This window comes from Cetorhinus maximus, chromosome 18 (assembly GCF_964194155.1).
Source record: "Cetorhinus maximus chromosome 18, sCetMax3.hap1.1, whole genome shotgun sequence".
NCBI lineage: Eukaryota > Metazoa > Chordata > Chondrichthyes > Lamniformes > Cetorhinidae > Cetorhinus > Cetorhinus maximus.
The window spans coordinates 91275620-91294381 of NC_135896.1; the positions used below are offsets into that span (position 1 = coordinate 91275620).

An 18762-nucleotide genomic window follows, 5' to 3' on the forward strand; every position below is an offset into this window, starting at 1 on the left:
TGCAGAAAATTTTACATTTAATTGAAAAATGTTTTCTCACTATTAAAATATTGTACAGCAAAGCATTTTTACTAAAATGTAATTGGCAGGTAGAACATTGCTTTGGAAGAGAATAAGCAAATTACAAGTTTCTGCACATTCAAATTCTGAGTAAATTACAATTATATACAAATGGAGATAGATTGTTACGCTAGTTTATGACAAATTAACTTGGAATATGTTAATTAATTCTGAAAGAATGCAATTTATCCCCCAGTTTTAGAAACATTGAATAGTTTCACAGCTTGCTCTGATGTTTGAGATGTTTTTGTAGAAATGTCTGAATCTTTGCCCATATGTCTAGCTGGGCTAATGCGTGTGGCTTCATTTTGCCTCCCCATACCACAGATTGTCCCACCAACCGATGAAGAGAGGCATAGCAGAATGGAAAATATGGAGGTTCCAGCAGATGTCCAACCTCAGGGTAACTGATGAGTTCATAGTTGTCTTTACCATTTTCTTTCAGTTTCTCAACAGCCTGCTGAGCATAGAGTGGAGTACTCCAATTCTTGTCATCTTCTCCAACCACAAACAGAAAATACCCCTCAGCCTTTTCTATTGGAATAATGCAATCTTCGTTACCTTCATCCATTGGGTTAGCCATCACCTCGGAAATATCAATCAACTTGGATTCTAAAAATTTGGTTTTTTCTATAGACATAGCCAGGCCAGGAAGAATGAGGTTTTTGTAATGTAGGTTACCTAAAGTGTTTGCATTGCATCCACCAATGCTAACTGCTGCTATCACGTGTGGCAAAAATGTGGTCATCGATAGGACTAGATCTCCCCCCTTTGATATTCCTATTGCTCCAACTCCAGGACCGTTAACCTTAAAAAAGAATGCACAAAAATGTAACAATTCAACTGTACAGTATATGCTTCTAAGACATTAAGTAAAAGTAAGTTGCATCTAATATTTTCTTTCCTTGGATAAAAACAGCATAACAGGTTTGAGCTGAACAGCCTATTCCTGTTCCTATGCAACTAACCCTGAAGCCCAGCACAAGGCATCTGTACAGTACTCTGCTTTTATCCATTGTCAAGTTGGATTTGGACATCAACTGATCCATGCTCTATTTACATAGTAAGTGCAGTGCTGGTGTGAAATAAAATGGCTTTATGTTGACATTATAACTGTATTGCAATCACTTTTCAGGAAAGCAAACAGAAGTGTTCAACTTCCAAATCAATAAAAGATTGCAAAAATTTACACCCCCAATATCTTCTTTATTCTCACTGGAATCTTTAATTTTACTCCCTCCTAGATCGGCAATCATAACAACCTGCTTAAATCTACATTATTTAAGCATTTTAAAATCGCTCTCATTTACCTATCCTTCAATGGAAATAAACTCAATTCTGTAAGCCTTGGTGTAGTTTTAAATCCTGTCCCCTCCTCTAATTCTCTCCAGTGCTTCAATACCATTTAAAAATAGCTTCAGATTTTGAGTTTTAACAAATACAGTAAACCATATTATCTGTTAAGGAAAGAATGTTTGTAGGCTGAAGAGCCACAAGCAATTGTTTATAAAGCAGAAAAAATATAATAATGACAAAAGCAATGCATTAGGTTACACAGTATTTACATCACAGATACAGCAATTTGGTCCACAGCTCCATGCTTGAGTCTTCTTCCACCCTTCATCAGATTCCTCTCTTCCTTTCTCCCTTATGCATTTACCTAGCTTCCCCTTGAATACAAAAACGATAGTCACCTCAACTACTCCTTGTGGTAGTGATTTCTACATTCTAACCACTCTCATAGTAAAGAAGTTTTTCCCCAGTTCTGGTCTCCCTCCCAAGTAGAAATATTTCTCTATGTTTACGCTATTAAGCCCTTTCATAATGGTAAAGACCTTCAGGTCACCCATCAGTCTTTTTCGAGGGGAAAGTTTTCCAACTTGTTCAATCTTTCTTGCTGGAAGTTATATCATCCTAGTAAATCTTTGTTGCACCTTCTCCAGTGCCTCCATATTTCACAGGCTATTCACAGCCGCTACAATAGGTTGCCAGCTTGTGAGACAAACATGCCTTCAAAAGGGAGGTGGAAGAGTTTTTCAGTAAGTTACAGAAACTAAGTGGGTTAACTGTAACCATATCAACCACTGCAGCACCCTAGGCCAGAATCTTCAGATCAGCGAGCTGGGGCGGAGGGAACCTGTGCGTCATTCAGATCCACAGTTCGGCGGGCACACACCTGGGTCGGCTGCGCGCCCGCCGAACTGTCAAAGGCCTATTAAGGTCACTTAAATATCAATTAAAATAATTAACTGTGCTGCCTGTCCAACCTTAATGTTGATGGGCAGGCCAAGAGCCCAGGCAGCCTTCGCATTTTTCGTGAAATCTCATCCACGGGCAGGATAAGGTTTCATGAAGGTCTTTAAAGTTTAATAAAAATTTTAAATAAAATTCATTGACATGTCCCAGTTCATGTGACACTGTCACGAGGGTATATGTCTTAAAATTTTTTTTTTCTTTATTGAAATTTTTAAAAATCAAACTAATGCCTCAGAGATTTCTGCACTCTTTCGCGCGCATGCAAGAGCATAGGCCCCAACTCCCCCCGCTGCACAGGGAGAGCTCAGCGCTTCTGGGTGCGTGTCACGCTGGGCGGGCCTTAATTGGCCCGCCCACATAAAATGGCTGCATGCAGATCGCGGGCGGCGACTGGCTGCGCACCTGCCCACGCCCCTCCAACCCCCACCGACGGGGAGAAAATTCTCCCCCTAGAGTTTGTTTGATTGCGTTCAGGGATTTGAAGGGAAGTTCTGGGAATTGACTAAGATGGGTTTTTTTTATGCCTCTCCCAGGAGATTGATTGTGCGGGGCGCATGGGGGATAAAATGGATTCTTGCATCCATGGGACAGCCTTACGGACCAGTTGGTCTTTCCTCCTACTTTCTCATACATTCTCTTGTAAACCTATTTTCTAAATGGAATGCAAAGCAACTTACCTTTGGATGCCGTCTCAAGAAGTTCACAGCTTCTTCAAAATATTCCAGATCAAGATTCATAAAATGCTTTGGAAGGTCATCAGTCCCAAAATATCCTAAAGCCAGTGTCAGAAATCCGTGGTTTGCCAAGAGACTAGCTCGATGCTCAACAATCCCACCGACTGACCCATAGAGATCAATAACCCCTGGAAATGGACCATCCCCTGTAAAATTCAAATATTATAAATAATTCTGTACTGCAAAGTGCCACAAAGATAAAATCAATTGAATGTTCTTATAAAACTCCTATTATTCAAAGCCGACGACGAACAAAATATAACCTGTATAGCTCCTTCAATGTGGGAAATGTTCATGGCACTTCACAGGAGGGTAAAACAACAAACTGTGACACTGAGACAAAGGAGTTGTTGTTAAGATGTGACTGAAAGCTTGGTCAGATGTTTTAAAGAGCGTATTCAAAGGAGAGTTGATGAGGTTTAGGGAAAGAATTTGAGAGTTTGGGCCTGGACGCCTGAAGGCATGACTACTACTGGTGGGTGAAGGATGTGATGGTTGGACAAGAGCTCAGATTTGGAGGAATGCAGAGTTCTCAACAGCTATAGAGCCAGAGGAGTTTACAGAGATATGGAGGGGAAAGGCTGTGTAGGGATTTGAATGCAAGGAAAAATATAATTAAATTGAAGCATTCGGTGGCCAGGAGCCAGTGAAGTCAGTGAACATGTGGGTGATAGATGAACAGTTCTTGGTGTAGGTTTGAATTTGGGCAGCAGAGTTCCTGATGAATTCAAGTTAATGGCAGTTGGAAGATGGCTGCTGGCTAGGAATTGCATTGGAATAATCAAGTCTTAAGGTATGGATGAGGATTTCAGCAGCAAGATTGCTCCTGTCTCAAGCTGAGCAGATAATGGCAGCATTATGGAGGTGGAAGTAGGCACTTTTTTAATGATGGAGAAGATATGTGCTGAGAAGCTGATGGTGAACTTAAGATCAGGCTGACTGAACCTGGGACAGCAGTCAGAGAGGGGGGATAGAATGGCTGAGGTGCGGAAAGGACTTTGTAAGCAATGGCCAAATGCAATGGCTTTAGGTCTTCTTAACATTTAATTGGAGGCTATTTTTGCTTTTCCAGCCCTGGATATCAGGCAAACAATCTGACACAAAGGCAGTAGACAGGTCAAGAGAGGTGGTGGTGACATCGCGCCAGATGGAGTCAGCGTACATGTGGATTCTGAGATCATGGCCCAGAATTTGCAGTAGTAATGACAGTGAAACTGTCGGCTTGTCTTCTTCAGTCCAATGAAACTGACAGACTTTGCGCACAGAAATACAAAAATTGCTGTCAGTAATTCTCTGCTCCTCCAGCTTCATGGTAGACTCCATGTTGTTCGATTATGTCCAAGTTCTAATTTATTTCATTGTCTTCTGTGGATCCTCTCATGCCGGAACAGTCCGAAGTGGGATCAGCATGGCCATCCACAAAACTGACAGTTCATATTAATGTTTTTGGTGCTTGGGGAAACTTCTGTAGCTATGCCATCTCTTGCCACTTCAGATGTTGAAAGTTTGATGTTGCTGGTCCTCAAAGCATGAACAAAATTTTAGTGCTTGCCTCTACATGGGCCAGTTGGTTGCAATGTTTTCTCAAGAGAGGTTGTCTGCAATGCAGAAGTTTATAAGGCTCTTTTTAAAGGTGTCCTTAAATCCTCTGTACTGGCCACCTTGATGTTTTTACCGAGACAGTTCCCCATAGAAGACCTGTTAGGGGATTCTGTAGTCACCAATGCGGGAGATATGGCCTCTTGAATTTTGTGGAGGATGGTCAACATGCTGTTGAGCCCAGAATGATAGAGCACCTCATCGTTTGTGATTTTGTCCTATTGAATTCTCTTAATGAATCTCGAGTGTCTTTGGTGAAAGCGTTCCAGAGCTTTGATGTGTCACCTATAGCAACCCAGGATTCTACATCAGCAGTGTAGTTTTTAAAAAAAATTCTTTCATGGGATGTGAATGTTGCTGGCAAGGCAGCATTTGTTGCCCATCCCTAATTGCCCTTGAACTGAGTAGCTTGCTAAGCCATTTCAGAGGACATTGAAGAGTCACCCACATTGCTGGGTGGGTCTGGAGCCATATGTAGGCCAGACCGGGTAAGGATGGCAGATTTCCTTCTGCTAAAGGAAATCAGTGAAGTTTTTACAACAATCAATGATAGTTATCATGGTAACCTTTACTGAGGCTAGCTTTCAATTTCAGACTAATTAATTGAATTTAAATTCCACCAGCTGCCATGGTGGGATTTGAACCGATACCCCAGAGCATTAGCCTGGACCTCTGGACTATTGGTCCAGAGACATTGCCACTTCATGACCCTCTCCCCCTATAAGGTAAGAACAATGGCCTGGTGAAGTTTTGACTTTAATCTTCAGTTTAATGCTATGCTGCTTCTGGACAGGATCATTGAGTTGACGGTAGGCAGAACTTGCTTTCTGGATGCATGCATGGACAACTTCTTCAATTGTGGCAGCCGGAGGGAGCACACGACCGAGGTTTGAGAATTTTTCTGCAGTGTCGAGCTTTTCCAGAGGGGGTGATGTTGCAGCACCTTCAGACTGCAATCTATGCAAATTGACTGAAAAGAACTTCCATACTTAGGCTGTTAGTGTTAGTTTTTCTTGTAAAAATCCAAGAAAAAGTTACACTTTGTTAAACGAGCTGTAACTGGCTTTTTAAACAGTGTACAAAGTCCATTATTAACTGGTAAACAAGACCTGCTGTCCTGAAGAAGCTATTATTTTTGTGGAAGGTCAAATTTCTCCATAATGATAACAATTTCCACAATTTAAAAGAAAATTCTTTCAAAAGTTTATTTCAGTTTTAAATCTTATCATAAATACCTTATTTTTCAATCTGAATATTTAAATTAACAGTAATGGGATTCAGTGCTTTTAACTTCCTGGTTTGACGTGTGTAAATATTTCAATGTGATTGGTTGCCTATTTGCTTGCTGACATCACTGCTGCTGCACACCAAGATAGCCTTTTGGCTTCGCACCAGATTTAAATTGCCCTCAAGAAGGGGAAAACCATGCCACAGAAATTTCTATATCTTTGTGGCAGTTTTCTTTGAAGTTATCGATCAGAGCCATTTTTAAAAAATTCATTCACAGGATGTGTGTCACTGGCAAGGCCAGCATTTATTGCCCATCCCTCATTGCCCTTGAGTGAGCCATGTTTTAAACTACTGCAGAGATCTGGTGCAGAATGGTGGGTGGATGGAAGGAATGGGTGGGTGGTGGGGTTGTTTCAGGATTTTGTCCCAGTCACAGTAAAGGAGCAGCAATATATGGGGATTAGGATGATGTAACTTGGAAGGGAGCTTTTGGGTGGTGGTCTTCCCTTGAATCTCTTTCCTTTGTTCGTCTATGTATTAGAGGTAATGGGTTTTGAAGGTGATGTCGAAGGAGCCTGGGTGAATTGCTGTAGTACATCTTGTAAACAGTACACTGCTGCTGCTGTGTGCTGGTGGATGAGGCACCAATCAAGCGGACTGCTTTGTCCTGGATGGCATGGAGCTTCCTAAGTGTTGTTGGATCTGCACTCATCCAGGCAAGTGGAGAGTATTTCATCACACTCCTGACTTGTGCCTTGTAAATGGTGGACAGGCTTTGGGGAGTCAGGAGGTGAATTAGTCTCTGCAGAATTTCCAGCTTCTGACCTGCTCTTGTAGGCAGTGTTTATATGGCTGGTCCAGTTAAGTTTCTGGTCAATGGTAACCCCCCCACCAGGATGTTGATGGTGAGGGATCCAGCAATGGTAATACTGTTGAATGTCAAGGGAAGATGCTTTTCCTTGCCACTTATCAGCACAAGTTATCCAGTCTCAAGATCTGACCCTTGTGTTGGAGGAAATATCATTAATGAATAGGCTGAAGATAGTTGGACCTAGGATACTACTCTGAAGAACTCCTGCAGTGATATCCTGGGGCTGGGATTATTGGCCTCCAAAATCCACAACCATTTTACTTTGTGTTAGGTGTGACTGATCCATTGGAGACTCAGATTCCTTGATGTTAAGGGCAGCTAGACTCTCACCTCTGGAAATCAGCTTTTCTGACCATGTTTGGACCAAGGCTATCAATAAGGTTGGATGCCGAGTGGGTCCTGGCAGAACCCAAACTGAGCATCAATAAGCAGGTTATTGCTTTATCAGTGCCGCCTGATAGCACTGTCAACAAGACTTTCCATTAGTTTTTTGAAGTTGACTGACGAGGGGGTAACTGACTAGGTTGGACATGTCCTGTTTTTCCGGATTGGGCATAACTGGACAATTTTCTACATTGTCCAGCAGATGCCAATTCTGTTGATGTATTATCTTCAAAAATACAGCCGGGATGTTGTCAGGATCCATGGCCTTTCCTGTATCTAGTGTGCTCAGATGAAGTGAACAGAATCACAGAGTAGAAGAGGCCCTTCAGCCCATCGAGTCTGCACCGACACGTGAGAAACACCAGACCTACCTACCTGACGACTGGCATCTGTGATGCTGGGGACTGTAGCAGGATAGCAGGAGGAAGAGATGGATCCTCCACTTGGCACTTCTGGCTAAAGATGGTTGTAAAATGTACCGGGATGTTGGGCTCCCCATTTAGGACAGGGTTGTTTGTTGGAGCCTCCTCCTCTGTTTACCTGCTGTCCCATCACCATTCACGATTGGATGTGGCAGGACTGCAAAGGTTTGATCTGTTGATTGTGGGATCCCTTAGGTCTAAAGCATATACTACTTTGTGCCGTTTAGCATTCATTGCATTTGGTTGCCTGGTGCTGCTTCTGGCATGCCCTCCTACACTCCTGACTGAACAAGGGTAAGTCCCCTGGCTTGACAGTAATGGTAGAGTGAGTCATATGCCAGGCCAAGAGGTTATAAATTGTGGTCAATTCTACTGCACAGCACTTCGTGGGTGCTAGTTTTGAGCTGCTAGCTCTAATATAGTAATGGCTTCACTAAAAGATGAAAAGATGAAATTCAGAGATGAAACATGTATGTTTGACATGAGGGAGCAGGCCTTTAGAATTAAACAGTTTTAAGAGTTTTGATAAGACACTATCAACTAACAATAGCTGGGGGGTGCGGGGGACGCTAAAGAACCAAACTCATTTGAAAGAACGCCAACATAGCCAAGTTCCAACTGATGAAACCTTACTGAAGGAAGTTTAAAGAAGATTGACACAACCAGGTGTGCTTTCTCAGACAAATAGCTGAGCATGTAATTGGACCTTTTGGCCTAAAAACAAACATTTATTGGGCGATACGCTACTGTCAGTGCAATATCTTGCCCCTCCCCAGAGTTAAACGAGATGAATGATGCCCTCACTGTGAGGTGATACTTCGTCTTTACAAGGACTATATTATGGACAGAAGCATTTGCAACAGGTAGACGGGGATGGGAAAGCGGGGGGATGGGAAAGCGGGGGGAGGGAAAGCGGGGGGAGGGAAAGCGGTGTCATGAAGAGATATTAATGTATATAATGTTATTGGAAATTATTTTAAATTGAATTTGTAGTAGGGTGTGTGTGTGTGTCTTAATTGGTTTAAAGCTAGTCTGGGTGCTTGTGATGTATCATAGTTTTGAGATGTTAAACAGTAAGCAAGTTAAGGTAAAGAGTACGTTTGCATTTTGTTGAATAAGCCATTCAAAGACTGGGGGTGAAATCTTGCACCTAGCTAGGAGACACCAAACAATATGTTTAAATTACTAATAAAATTGGTACTACGAAAGGGGTTTCATTGTTAGAAGAGGTGGAGTTCAAAGGGCCTGGTGATACAATGAGAATTTGCATTCAAAGGGAAGGTGAGATCTAAGCTGCCTGTAAGCCTACAACTATGTGAAGGAACCAAAATAAAAGGAACCTCATTTTGAACTTGTAAGATAAAATATGCTTTGCCTGTTTAAATCTATGGGTTATTGTTGCCTTAGGGAAGATTACCTGGGAGTGATTAATTTGGGGATTTGTTTAAAAGTTATGATGTAGTAATTTGCAGACATGTGTATGTGTTCAATACCTTGTAAAATTAATGTTCTATTTAATTTATATTAAAAAATCCTTTGGAGGCTTGGTGGTTTTATTTCTGAATTCAGAGTTGCATCTCAAACATACCAATTGAAAACATAGGTTGTGACAGTCATTTAAATTTTGGCTCTGGGATTTTAAATAACTCAGCCTTTACCAACTGCTGTGTCATAATAGCAGGGAAAGGGAAAGTGATCTCAATGGTGGAAGGGTTGAGAAAAGCACATTATCTAAATGGTGAGAGATTGCAGAGCTCTGAGATTCAATCGGATCTGGGTGTCCCAGTGCATGAACCACAAAAGGCTAGCATGCAGGTACAGCAGGTAATTAGGAAAGCTAATAGAATGTTATCATTTATTGCGAGGGGAATTGAATACAAAAATAGGGAGGTTATGCTTCTGTTGTACAGGGCACTGATGAGACCAAATCTGGAGTACTGTGTGCTGCATTGGTCTCCTTATTTAAGGAAAGATGTAAATGCGTTAGAAACTCAGAAGGTTTACTAGACTAATACCAGGAATGCCTGATGAGGAAAGGTTGGACAGGTTAGGCTTGTATCCATTGGATTTAGAAGTGTAAGAGGTGACTTGATGGAAACCTTTAAGATCCTGAGGGGTCTTGATAGGGTGGATGTGGAGGGGACGTTTCCTCTTGTGGGAGAAACTAGAACTAGGGGTCATGGTTTAAAAATAAGGGGTCACCCATTGAAAACATAGACAAGGAGAAATTTTCCCACAGAGCAGTGGGCTTTTTGAATTGTCTTCCGCAAAAGGCACTGGAAGCAGGGTCTTTGAATATTTTTAAGGCAGAGCTAAATAGATTCTTGATTAACGAGGGGGTGAAAGGTTATCGGGAGTAGGCAGGAATGTGGGGTTGAGGTTACAATCAGATCAGTCATGATCTTATAGAATGGCTAAGCAGGCTCAACAGGCTGAGTAGCCTACTCCTAATTTGCTCCTATGTATGTATGTGGAACCAGAGGACACAGATTTGACGTGTTCGGCAACAAACCAAGTGACATGAGAAAAACTGCTTTGTATGGCAAATGGTTACAATTTGCAATTCCTGTGCGGGTGGTGGAAGGAGATTCAATCACGGCTTTCAAAAAGAAATTTGTTAAGTACCTGAAGAGTACCTAGGGTTATGGGTAAAGGGTCAGGGAATGGGAATGAACACATTCTGGAAATTTATCAGGTCTGGCAGCATCTGTGGAGAGAAACAGTTAACATTTCTGAGCGATGATGACCCTTCAGCAGAACGCTGGGGAATGGGACTAGCTGAATTGCTCACGCAGAGAATTCGCCTGCCCAAATGGCTGTTATAACTGTCCCTACGAACACAGATTCAAGCACTGAACTCCCTTAGTTGTCACTACTTCTTACTAAATTGGAAGTCGCACTCATAACATTCCTCATCCACAGAAGAGTGTGGAAGGTGCAGAAAAATCAATACCAAAAGAGAATGACGAATAATTCACTTATAAGAACAAAGAACAAAGAAAAGTACAGCACAGGAACGGGCCCTTCGGCCCTCCAAGCCTGCGCTGATCATATTGCCTGTCAAACTAAAACATTTTGCACTTCCGGGGACAGTATCCCTCTATTCTCATCCTATTCATGTATTTGAAAAACACCACTATCGTACCTGCTTCCACCACCTCCTCTGGCAGCGAATTCCAGACACTCACTACCCTTTGCATAAAAAACTTGCCCTGCACATCTCCTCTAAAGTTTTCTCCTCTCACCTTAAATCTACGCCCCCTAGTAATTGACTCTTCCACCATGGGAAAAAGCTTCTGACTATCTACTCTGTCCATGCCACTCATAATTTTGTAAATTTCTATCAAGTCGCCCTTCAATCTCCGTCGCTCTAGTGAGAACAAACCGAGTTTCTCCAACCTCTCCTCATAGCTAATAACCTCCAGACCAGGCAGGATCCTGGTAAATCTCCTCTGCACCCTCTCCATATCCTTCTGGTAATGTGGCGACCAGGATTGCACGCAATATTCCAAGTGTGGCCCAACCAAGGTTCTATACAGCTGCAGCATGACTTCTCAGCTTTTATCCTCAATACCCCTGCCAATGAAGGCAAGCATGCCATATGCCTTCCTGACTACCTTATCCACAAGCGTTGCCACTTTCAGTGACCTGTGGACCTGTACACCCAGATCCCTCTGCCCGTCGATGCACTTAAGGGTTCTGCCATTAGCTGTATAATTCCTACCTGTATTAGACCTTCCAAAATGCATTACCTCGCATTTGTCCGGATTAAACTCCATCTGCCGTTTCTCCGCCCAAGTCTCCAACCGATCTATATCCCGTTCTATCCTTTGACAATCCTTTTCACTATCTGCAACTCCTCCAACCTTAGTGTCGTCTGCAAACTTACTAATTAGCCCAGTTACATTTTCCTCCAAATCATTTATGTATACTACAAACAGCTAAGGTCCCAGCACTGATCCCTGCGGAACAGCACTAGTCACAGCTCTCCATTCTACTGCTACCCTCTGTCTTCGATGACCAAGCCAATTCTGTATCCATCTTGCCAGCTCACCTCTGATCCCGTGCGGTTTTACCTTCTGTACCAGTCTGCCATGAGGGACTTTGTCAAAGTCCTTACTGAAATCCATGTAGATAACATCCACTGCCCTTCCATCGTCAATCATCTTTGTCACTTCCTCAAAAAACTCGATCAAGTTAGTGAGACACGACCTCCCCTTCACAAAACCATGCTGCCTCCCTCTAATACACCCATTTGCTTCCAAATGGTAGTATATCCTGTCACGAAAAATCTTCTCCAATAATTTCCCTACCACTTACGTAAGGCTCACCAGCCTGTAATTTCCTGGATTATCCCTGCTACCCTTCTTAAACAATGGAACAACATTGGCCATTCTCCATTCCTCTGGGACCTCACCCGTAGCCAGTGAGGATACAAAGATTTCTGTCAAGGCCCCAGCAATCTCCTCCCTTGCCTCCCTCAGTACTCTGGGGTAGATCCCATCTGGCCCTGGGGACATATCCACCTTAATATTCTTCAAGACGCCTAACACCTCTTCTTTTTTGATCTCAACATGATCCAGGCTATCTACACACTCTTCCCTAGACAAATCGACCGCTAAGTCCTTCTCTTTGGTGAATACTGATGAGAAGTACTCATTTAGTACCTCTCCCATTTCTTCTGGCTCCACACACAGATTCCCATCTCTGTCCGAGTGGGCCTACGCTTTCCCTGGCTACCCTCTTGCTTTTTACATATGTATAAAAGGCCTTGGGTTTATCCTTAATCCTGGTTGCCAATGACTTTTCATCACCCCTTTTAGCCCTCCTGACTCCTTGCTTAAGTTTCTTCCTACTTTCTTTATATTCTCCATGGGCTTCATCTGTTCCCAGCCTTCTAGCCCTTACGAATGCTTCCCTTTTCTTTTTGACTAATCTCACAATATCCTTCGTTATCCAAGGTTCCTGAAACTTGCCATACTTATCCTTCATCCTAGAAGGAACATGCCGGTCCTGAATTCTTATCAACTGACATTTGAAAGCCCCCCACATGTCAGTTGTTGATTTGCCCTCAAACATTCGCCTCCAGTCTAGATTCCTCAGTTCCTGCCTAATATTGTTATAATTCGCCTTCCCCCAATTAAGCACCTTAACCCGAGGACTCCTGTTATCCTTATCCACCAGTACCTTGAAACTTACTGAATTATGGTCACTTTTCCCGAAATGCTCCCCTACTGAAACTTCAACCACCTGGCCTGGTTCATTCCCTAATACCAGGTCCAGTATTGCCCCTTCCGTAGTTGGACTATCTACATATTGTCTCAGGAAGCCCTCCTGGATCACCGTACAAATTCTGCACCATCCAAACCCCTAGCACTAAGTGATTCTCAGTCAATATAGGGAAAGTTAAAATCACCCACCACAACAACTTTTACATCTTTCCAAAATCTGCCTACATAACTGTTCCTCAATCTCCCGCCAGCAATTGGGAGGCCTATAGTAAACCCGCAACATTATGACTGCACCCTTCCTATTCCGGAGCTCTACCCATATTGCCTCGCTGCATGAGCCCTCCGAGGTGTCCTCCTGTCATACAGCTGTGATATTCTCCTTAACCAGCAGTACAACTCCCCCACCTTTTCTACATCCCTCTCTATCTTGCCTGAAACATCTAAATCCTGGAATGTTTATCTGCCAATCCTGTCCATCTTTCAACCAAGTCTCTGTTATAGCAATAACATCATAGTCCCAAGTACTAATCCAAGCTCTAAGCTCATCTGCCTTGCCTGTTATACTTCTCGCATTGAAACAAATGCATTTCAGACCCCCAGTCCCACTGTGTTCAGTAATTTCTCCCTGCCTGCTCTTCCTCTTAGTCCTACTGGCCATATTCACTTCTTCCCAGTCATTTATTTCACCTGCTGACCTATTGCTCTGTTTCCCACCCCCCTGCCATACTAGTTTAAACCCTTCCGAGTGACACGAGCAAACCTCGCAGCCAGGATATTGGTGCCCCTCCAGTTTAGATGCAACCCGTTCTTCTTGTACAGGTCCCACCTGCCCTGGAAGAGATCCCAATGATCCAGATATCGGAAACCCTCCCTCCTAGACCATCTGTTCAGCCACGTGTTTAGCTGCTCTATCTTCCTATTTCTAGCCTCACTGGCACGTGGCACAGGGAGTAATCCTGAGATCCTGTTTTTTGACTTTCTGCCTAACTCCCTGAACTCCCGCTGCAGGTCCTCATCACTCTTCTTGTCTATGTCGTTAGTACCAATGTGTACCACGACCTCTGGCTGTACTCCCTCCCCCTTCAGAATGTCCCGTACCCAATCAGAGACATCCTGGACTCTGGCACCAGGGAGGCAACATACCACCCTGGTGTTTCTTTCACGAACACAGAAGTGCCTATCTAAGCCCCTGACTATACAGTCCCCTATGACAATTGCTCTTCTGTGCTTTGACCCCCCCCTGCTGAACAACAGAGACAGCCATGGTGCCACTGCTCTGGCTACTGCTGTTGTTTTCCCCTGATAGGCCATCCCCCCCAACAGTATCCAAAACGGTATACCTGTTAGAGAGGGGGACAGCCACAGGGAATTTCTGCACTGACTGCCTGCCCCTTCTAGTGGTCACCCATCTATCTGTCTGTACCTTGGGTGTGACCAAGTCTGCAAAACTCCTGTCAATGACGCTTTCCGCCACCTGAATGCTCCTAAGGGCATCCAACTGCTGCTCCAACCGATCCATGCGGTCTGTGAGGAGCTGCAATTGGGTACACGTCCTGCAGATGTAGTTGTCCGGGACACTTAAAGCGTCACAGATTTCCAACATCCCACAGGTGAAGCACTTCACCCCAACGACTGCCATTTCTAGAACTATTTAATAAATTAATTTAAATCTAATAACTGCTTATTGACTCCCTTATTAACTATATGTTCCCTAGGGCCAGATTTCTACTACAAATGCTAAATTCTAAGAACGGTAGTCCCCTGCTTCTGGTCTAGATGCCCTCTACTTATTAAGTAAGTGATTAATTTATTTGGTTTAATGAGTTTAACAATGTTTTAGTTCCAAATTCAGTGTAGATTCCCTACCAGACAATCAGGTCACAGATTTACCGTGACACCACTTTTAATTAATTTTTTTTCTTAACACTCGAGGTCCGGCCCTTCGACTTTGCTCCCTGGAACTAGGTCAAAAGCAATCAGGAAGACACAAAAACAAACAACAATTTGTACTCATTGCTTGTCAGCTGCGGCTCAGTTCATAGCACCCTCGCCTTTGAATCAGAGGGTTGTGGGTTCATGTCCCACTCCCGGAAAAACCAAGAACTGTGAATGTACTCGAAAGAGTTACAATCTGTGACTGTTGATAACTCGAAAGAGTTACAGGATTTGCTGCCTTACCAGGCGGGATGAAGAGGGTCCCTCGGACCCTGCCCTCTCTCACTGGGATCCTGCTCACCCCTTCTTTCATAAACCAGCGTTGATTGACAGAGGCGGCCAAAGGCTGCACTGGGAGATGGTCCAGGCTCCAGTGTCCATCAAACACCTCGACGTGGACAGCGAGAGAAGTGGCCACATCCCTCTTGACCAGGCGAGTGAAAGGTGTCCGGGGGCTGAGCGACCAGAAGAGCCCCATGGGCTGGGTGCCGGTGTAGTGTCCACCCAGGGACGGGGAGTGGTCCAGGTCCAGCTCCCCCTGTCCGTCCGCCCTGTAGAAAGCTAAGGAGTGAAAAAGCTGCCCCTTCTCGTCGCTGAGCCAAGCCTTCATGGTGACCTGTTGGAGCGGGGAGAGGCCGCTGACCCGCACCCGGAGCGGCTCATCGAACAGGCACTGGGGGCTGGGCTGAAGCCGGACACTGGGGGCCATCCCGGCTCGGTGACCCAGGGGGACAAGGCGGCTCAGGAGGGACCGGGGGCCGGGCACAGCTGCTGCTGCTCCCGCCGCCGCCGCCCGGCGCAGAAACCTCCACAACATGGGGTCGCCCGGAGTCCGGCACAGACTGACACCGAGCCCGAGCCCGCTGCGCATGCTCCTGACCCTTCCGCGTGACCCCGCCCCCCGCCGCCCAGCGACACTTCCAAGGAAATGCACCTCCTGCTTTCACTCTTCACCCAGAACCTGATCTCCACTCTTCACCCAGAACCTGATCTCCACTCTTCACCCAGAACCTGATCTCCACTCTTCATCCAGAACCTGATCTCCACTCTTCATCCAGAACCTGATCTTCACTCTTCACCCAGAACCTGATCTCCACTCTTCACCCAGAACCTGATCTCCACTCTTCATCCAGAACCTGATCTTCACTCTTCATCCAGAACCTGATCTCCACTCTTCACCCAGAACCTGATCTCCACTCTTCACCCAGAACCTGATCTCCAATCTTCACCCAGAACCTAGATAATATCACCACCTTCAACACCTCTTTAATCCTTTTGTCTGTGACATCTTTTGATTAGCTGCTCCTATCACTGCTTGTTTGTCCCTACAACCACCCCCCACCCTCAACTTCTCTCTCCCCCCCACCCCACCTTAAACCAGCTTATATTTCACCCCTCTCCTAACTATACTCAGTTCTGCTGAAGGGTCATGAGGACTTGAAACGTCAACTCTTTTCTTCTCCGCCGATGCTGCCAGACCTGCTGAGTTTTTCCAGGTAATTCTGTTTTTGTTCAAGAAAATCTAACCTGATCTCCATTCTTCTCCCAGAACCAAATCAAAGAAAATCTAACCTGATCTCCACTCTTCTCCCAGAACCAAATCAAAGAAAATCTAATCTGATCTCCATTCTTCACCCAGAACCAAATCAAAGAAAATCTAACCTGATCTCCACTCTTCACCCAGAACCCAATCAAAGGAGACCTAACCTGATTTCCACTCTTCACCCAGAACCCAATTTGTGTGTGGAGCCGGAAGATGTAAGTAGGGTTCTAAATGAATACTTTGTGCCAGTGTTCACAAGTGAGAGGGATGCGTTGGTATAGAAATCAGGCAGAAGGACTGTGATATAATTAAAGAAATTAGCTTAGAAAGGGAAGAGGTTCTAAGTGATCTGGCAGGCTTAAAAGTAGATAAATCTCCAGTCCCGGATGAAATGTATCCCAGGCTGTTGAGTGAGGCAAGGGAGGAGATAACAGGGGCGCTAGCAATAATTTTCAATACCTCTCTGGCCACAGGAGAGGTGCCAGAGGACTGGAGGACAGCCAATGTGGTACCGTTATTCAAGAAGGGAGGAAGTGATAAACCAGGGAACTGCAGGCCAGTCAGTCTAACCTCAGTGGTGGGGAAACTATTGGAAGCAATTCTGTGGGACAGAATTGGTCTACACCTGGAGAGGCAGGGAGTAATCAAGGACAGTCAGCATAGTTTTGTTAAAGGGAGGTCATGTCTGACCAATTTGATTGAATTTTTTGAAGAGGTGACCAGATGTGTAGATGAGGGCAATGCATTTGACATAGTCTACTTGGACTTCAGCAAGGCTTTTGATAAGGTCCCGCATGGGAGACTGATAACGAAGGTAAGAACCCATGGGATCCAAGGCAATTTGGCAAATTGGATCCAGAATTGGCTGAGTAGCAGGAAGCAGAGGGTGATGGTCAAGGGATGTTTTTCTGACTGGATGCCTGTGTCCTGTGGGGTTCCACAGGGATCGGTGTTGGGTCCCTTGCTGTTTGTGGTACATATAAATGATTTAGGCTTGAATGTGGGAGGGTTGATCAGTAAGTTCGCGGATGACATGAAAATTGGTGGGGTGGTAAATAGTGAGGAGGATAGCCTTAGATTACAGGAGGATATAGACAGACTGGTCAGATGGGCTGATCAGTGGCAAATGGAATTTAATCCAGATAAGTGTGAGGTGATGCACTTGGGCAGGACAAACAAGGCATGGGAATACACAATGAATGGTAGGACCCTGGGAAGTAGCAAGGATCAGAGGGATCTTGGTGTGCATGTCCACCTTAAGGTAGCGGGACAGGTAGATAAGGTGGTTAAGAAGGCATATGGGATACTTGCCTTTATTTGCTGAGACATTGAATATAAGAGCAGGGAGGTTATGCTGGAACTGTATAAAACGCTGGTTAGGCCACAGGTAGAGTATTGCGTGCAGTTCTGGAATCCGCATTATAGGAAGGATGTGATTGCACTAGAGAGAGTGCAGAGGAGATTTACCAGGATGTTGCCTGGGCTGGAGAGTTTTAGTTATGAGGAGAGATTGGATAGACTGGGGTTATTTTCCCTGGAGCAGAGGAGATTGAGGGGGGACATGATTGAGGTGTATAAAATTATGAGGGGCATAGATAGGGTAGACAGGAAGGAACTTTTCCCCTTGGTGGAGGGATCATTAACCAGGCGGCATAGATTTAAGGTAAGGGGCAGGAGGTTTAGAGGGGATGTGAGGAAGAATTTTTTCACCTAGATGGTGGTGGGAATCTGGAACTCACTGCCTGAAAGGGTGGTAGAGTCAGAAACCCTCATAACATTTAAGAAGTATTTGGATGTGCACTTGCGATGTCATGGCATACAAGGCCTAGTGCTGGAAAATGGGATTAGAATAGTCAGGTACTTGTTTGACCGGCACAGACTTGATGGGGCGAAGGGCCTTTTTCTGTGCTGTAGACCTCTATGAGACCTAACCTGATCTCCACTATCCACCCAGAACCCAATCAAATGAGACTTAAACTGATCTCCACTCTTCAACCAGAACCTAATCAAAGAAGACCTAACCTGATCTTCACTCTTTACCCAGAACCAATTCAGAGGAAGCCTAACCAAAGTTTCACCAATTTGTGTGGCGGGGGAAGGAGGGGGGGAGGGGGTGGTGGGTAGTGAGGAGCTCCAGGAGTCTAACCTGACTTTCCCTTTTTTCCACCTGACCATCTCCCCTTTTCCAACAGCATAAAACCTGTCATGTTTCTACCTATCTTCAGTTCCGAAGAAGAGTAATATTGCACTTGAAACGTCAACTCTGTTTCTTCCTTCACGGATGCTACCAGATCTGCTGAGTTTCTCCAGTACTTTCTCTTTTTATTTCAGTTCTCCAGCATCTGCACTATTTTGCTTTCAACCTAACCAAATTGTACCCTGTTTAGAGCAGGGAATTGAGGGAGGACAATAACTGATAAAAACCCAAATGAGAAAAAGGGAAACAAAACTTACCAAATTAAATGGAATGCTCTTCCCCAGTGAGCAGTGGAGGCAG

The 18762-nt window shown here is 44.5% G+C and overlaps 1 protein-coding gene across 1 annotated transcript; it reads right to left on the minus strand.

Annotated features, from left to right (window-relative positions):
* Positions 1-15488, minus strand: LOC144693339 (acyl-coenzyme A thioesterase 1-like). The gene is made up of 3 exons (XM_078563158.1): positions 14966-15488; positions 2994-3196; positions 1-868 (listed from the first exon to the last, which is right to left on the minus strand). The coding sequence occupies exons 1-3, from the start codon at positions 15429-15431 to the stop codon at positions 278-280; spliced, it is 1260 nt and encodes a 419-aa protein (XP_078419284.1). The 5' UTR covers positions 15432-15488; the 3' UTR covers positions 1-277.
* Positions 15489-18762: the final 3274 nt, after the last annotated feature.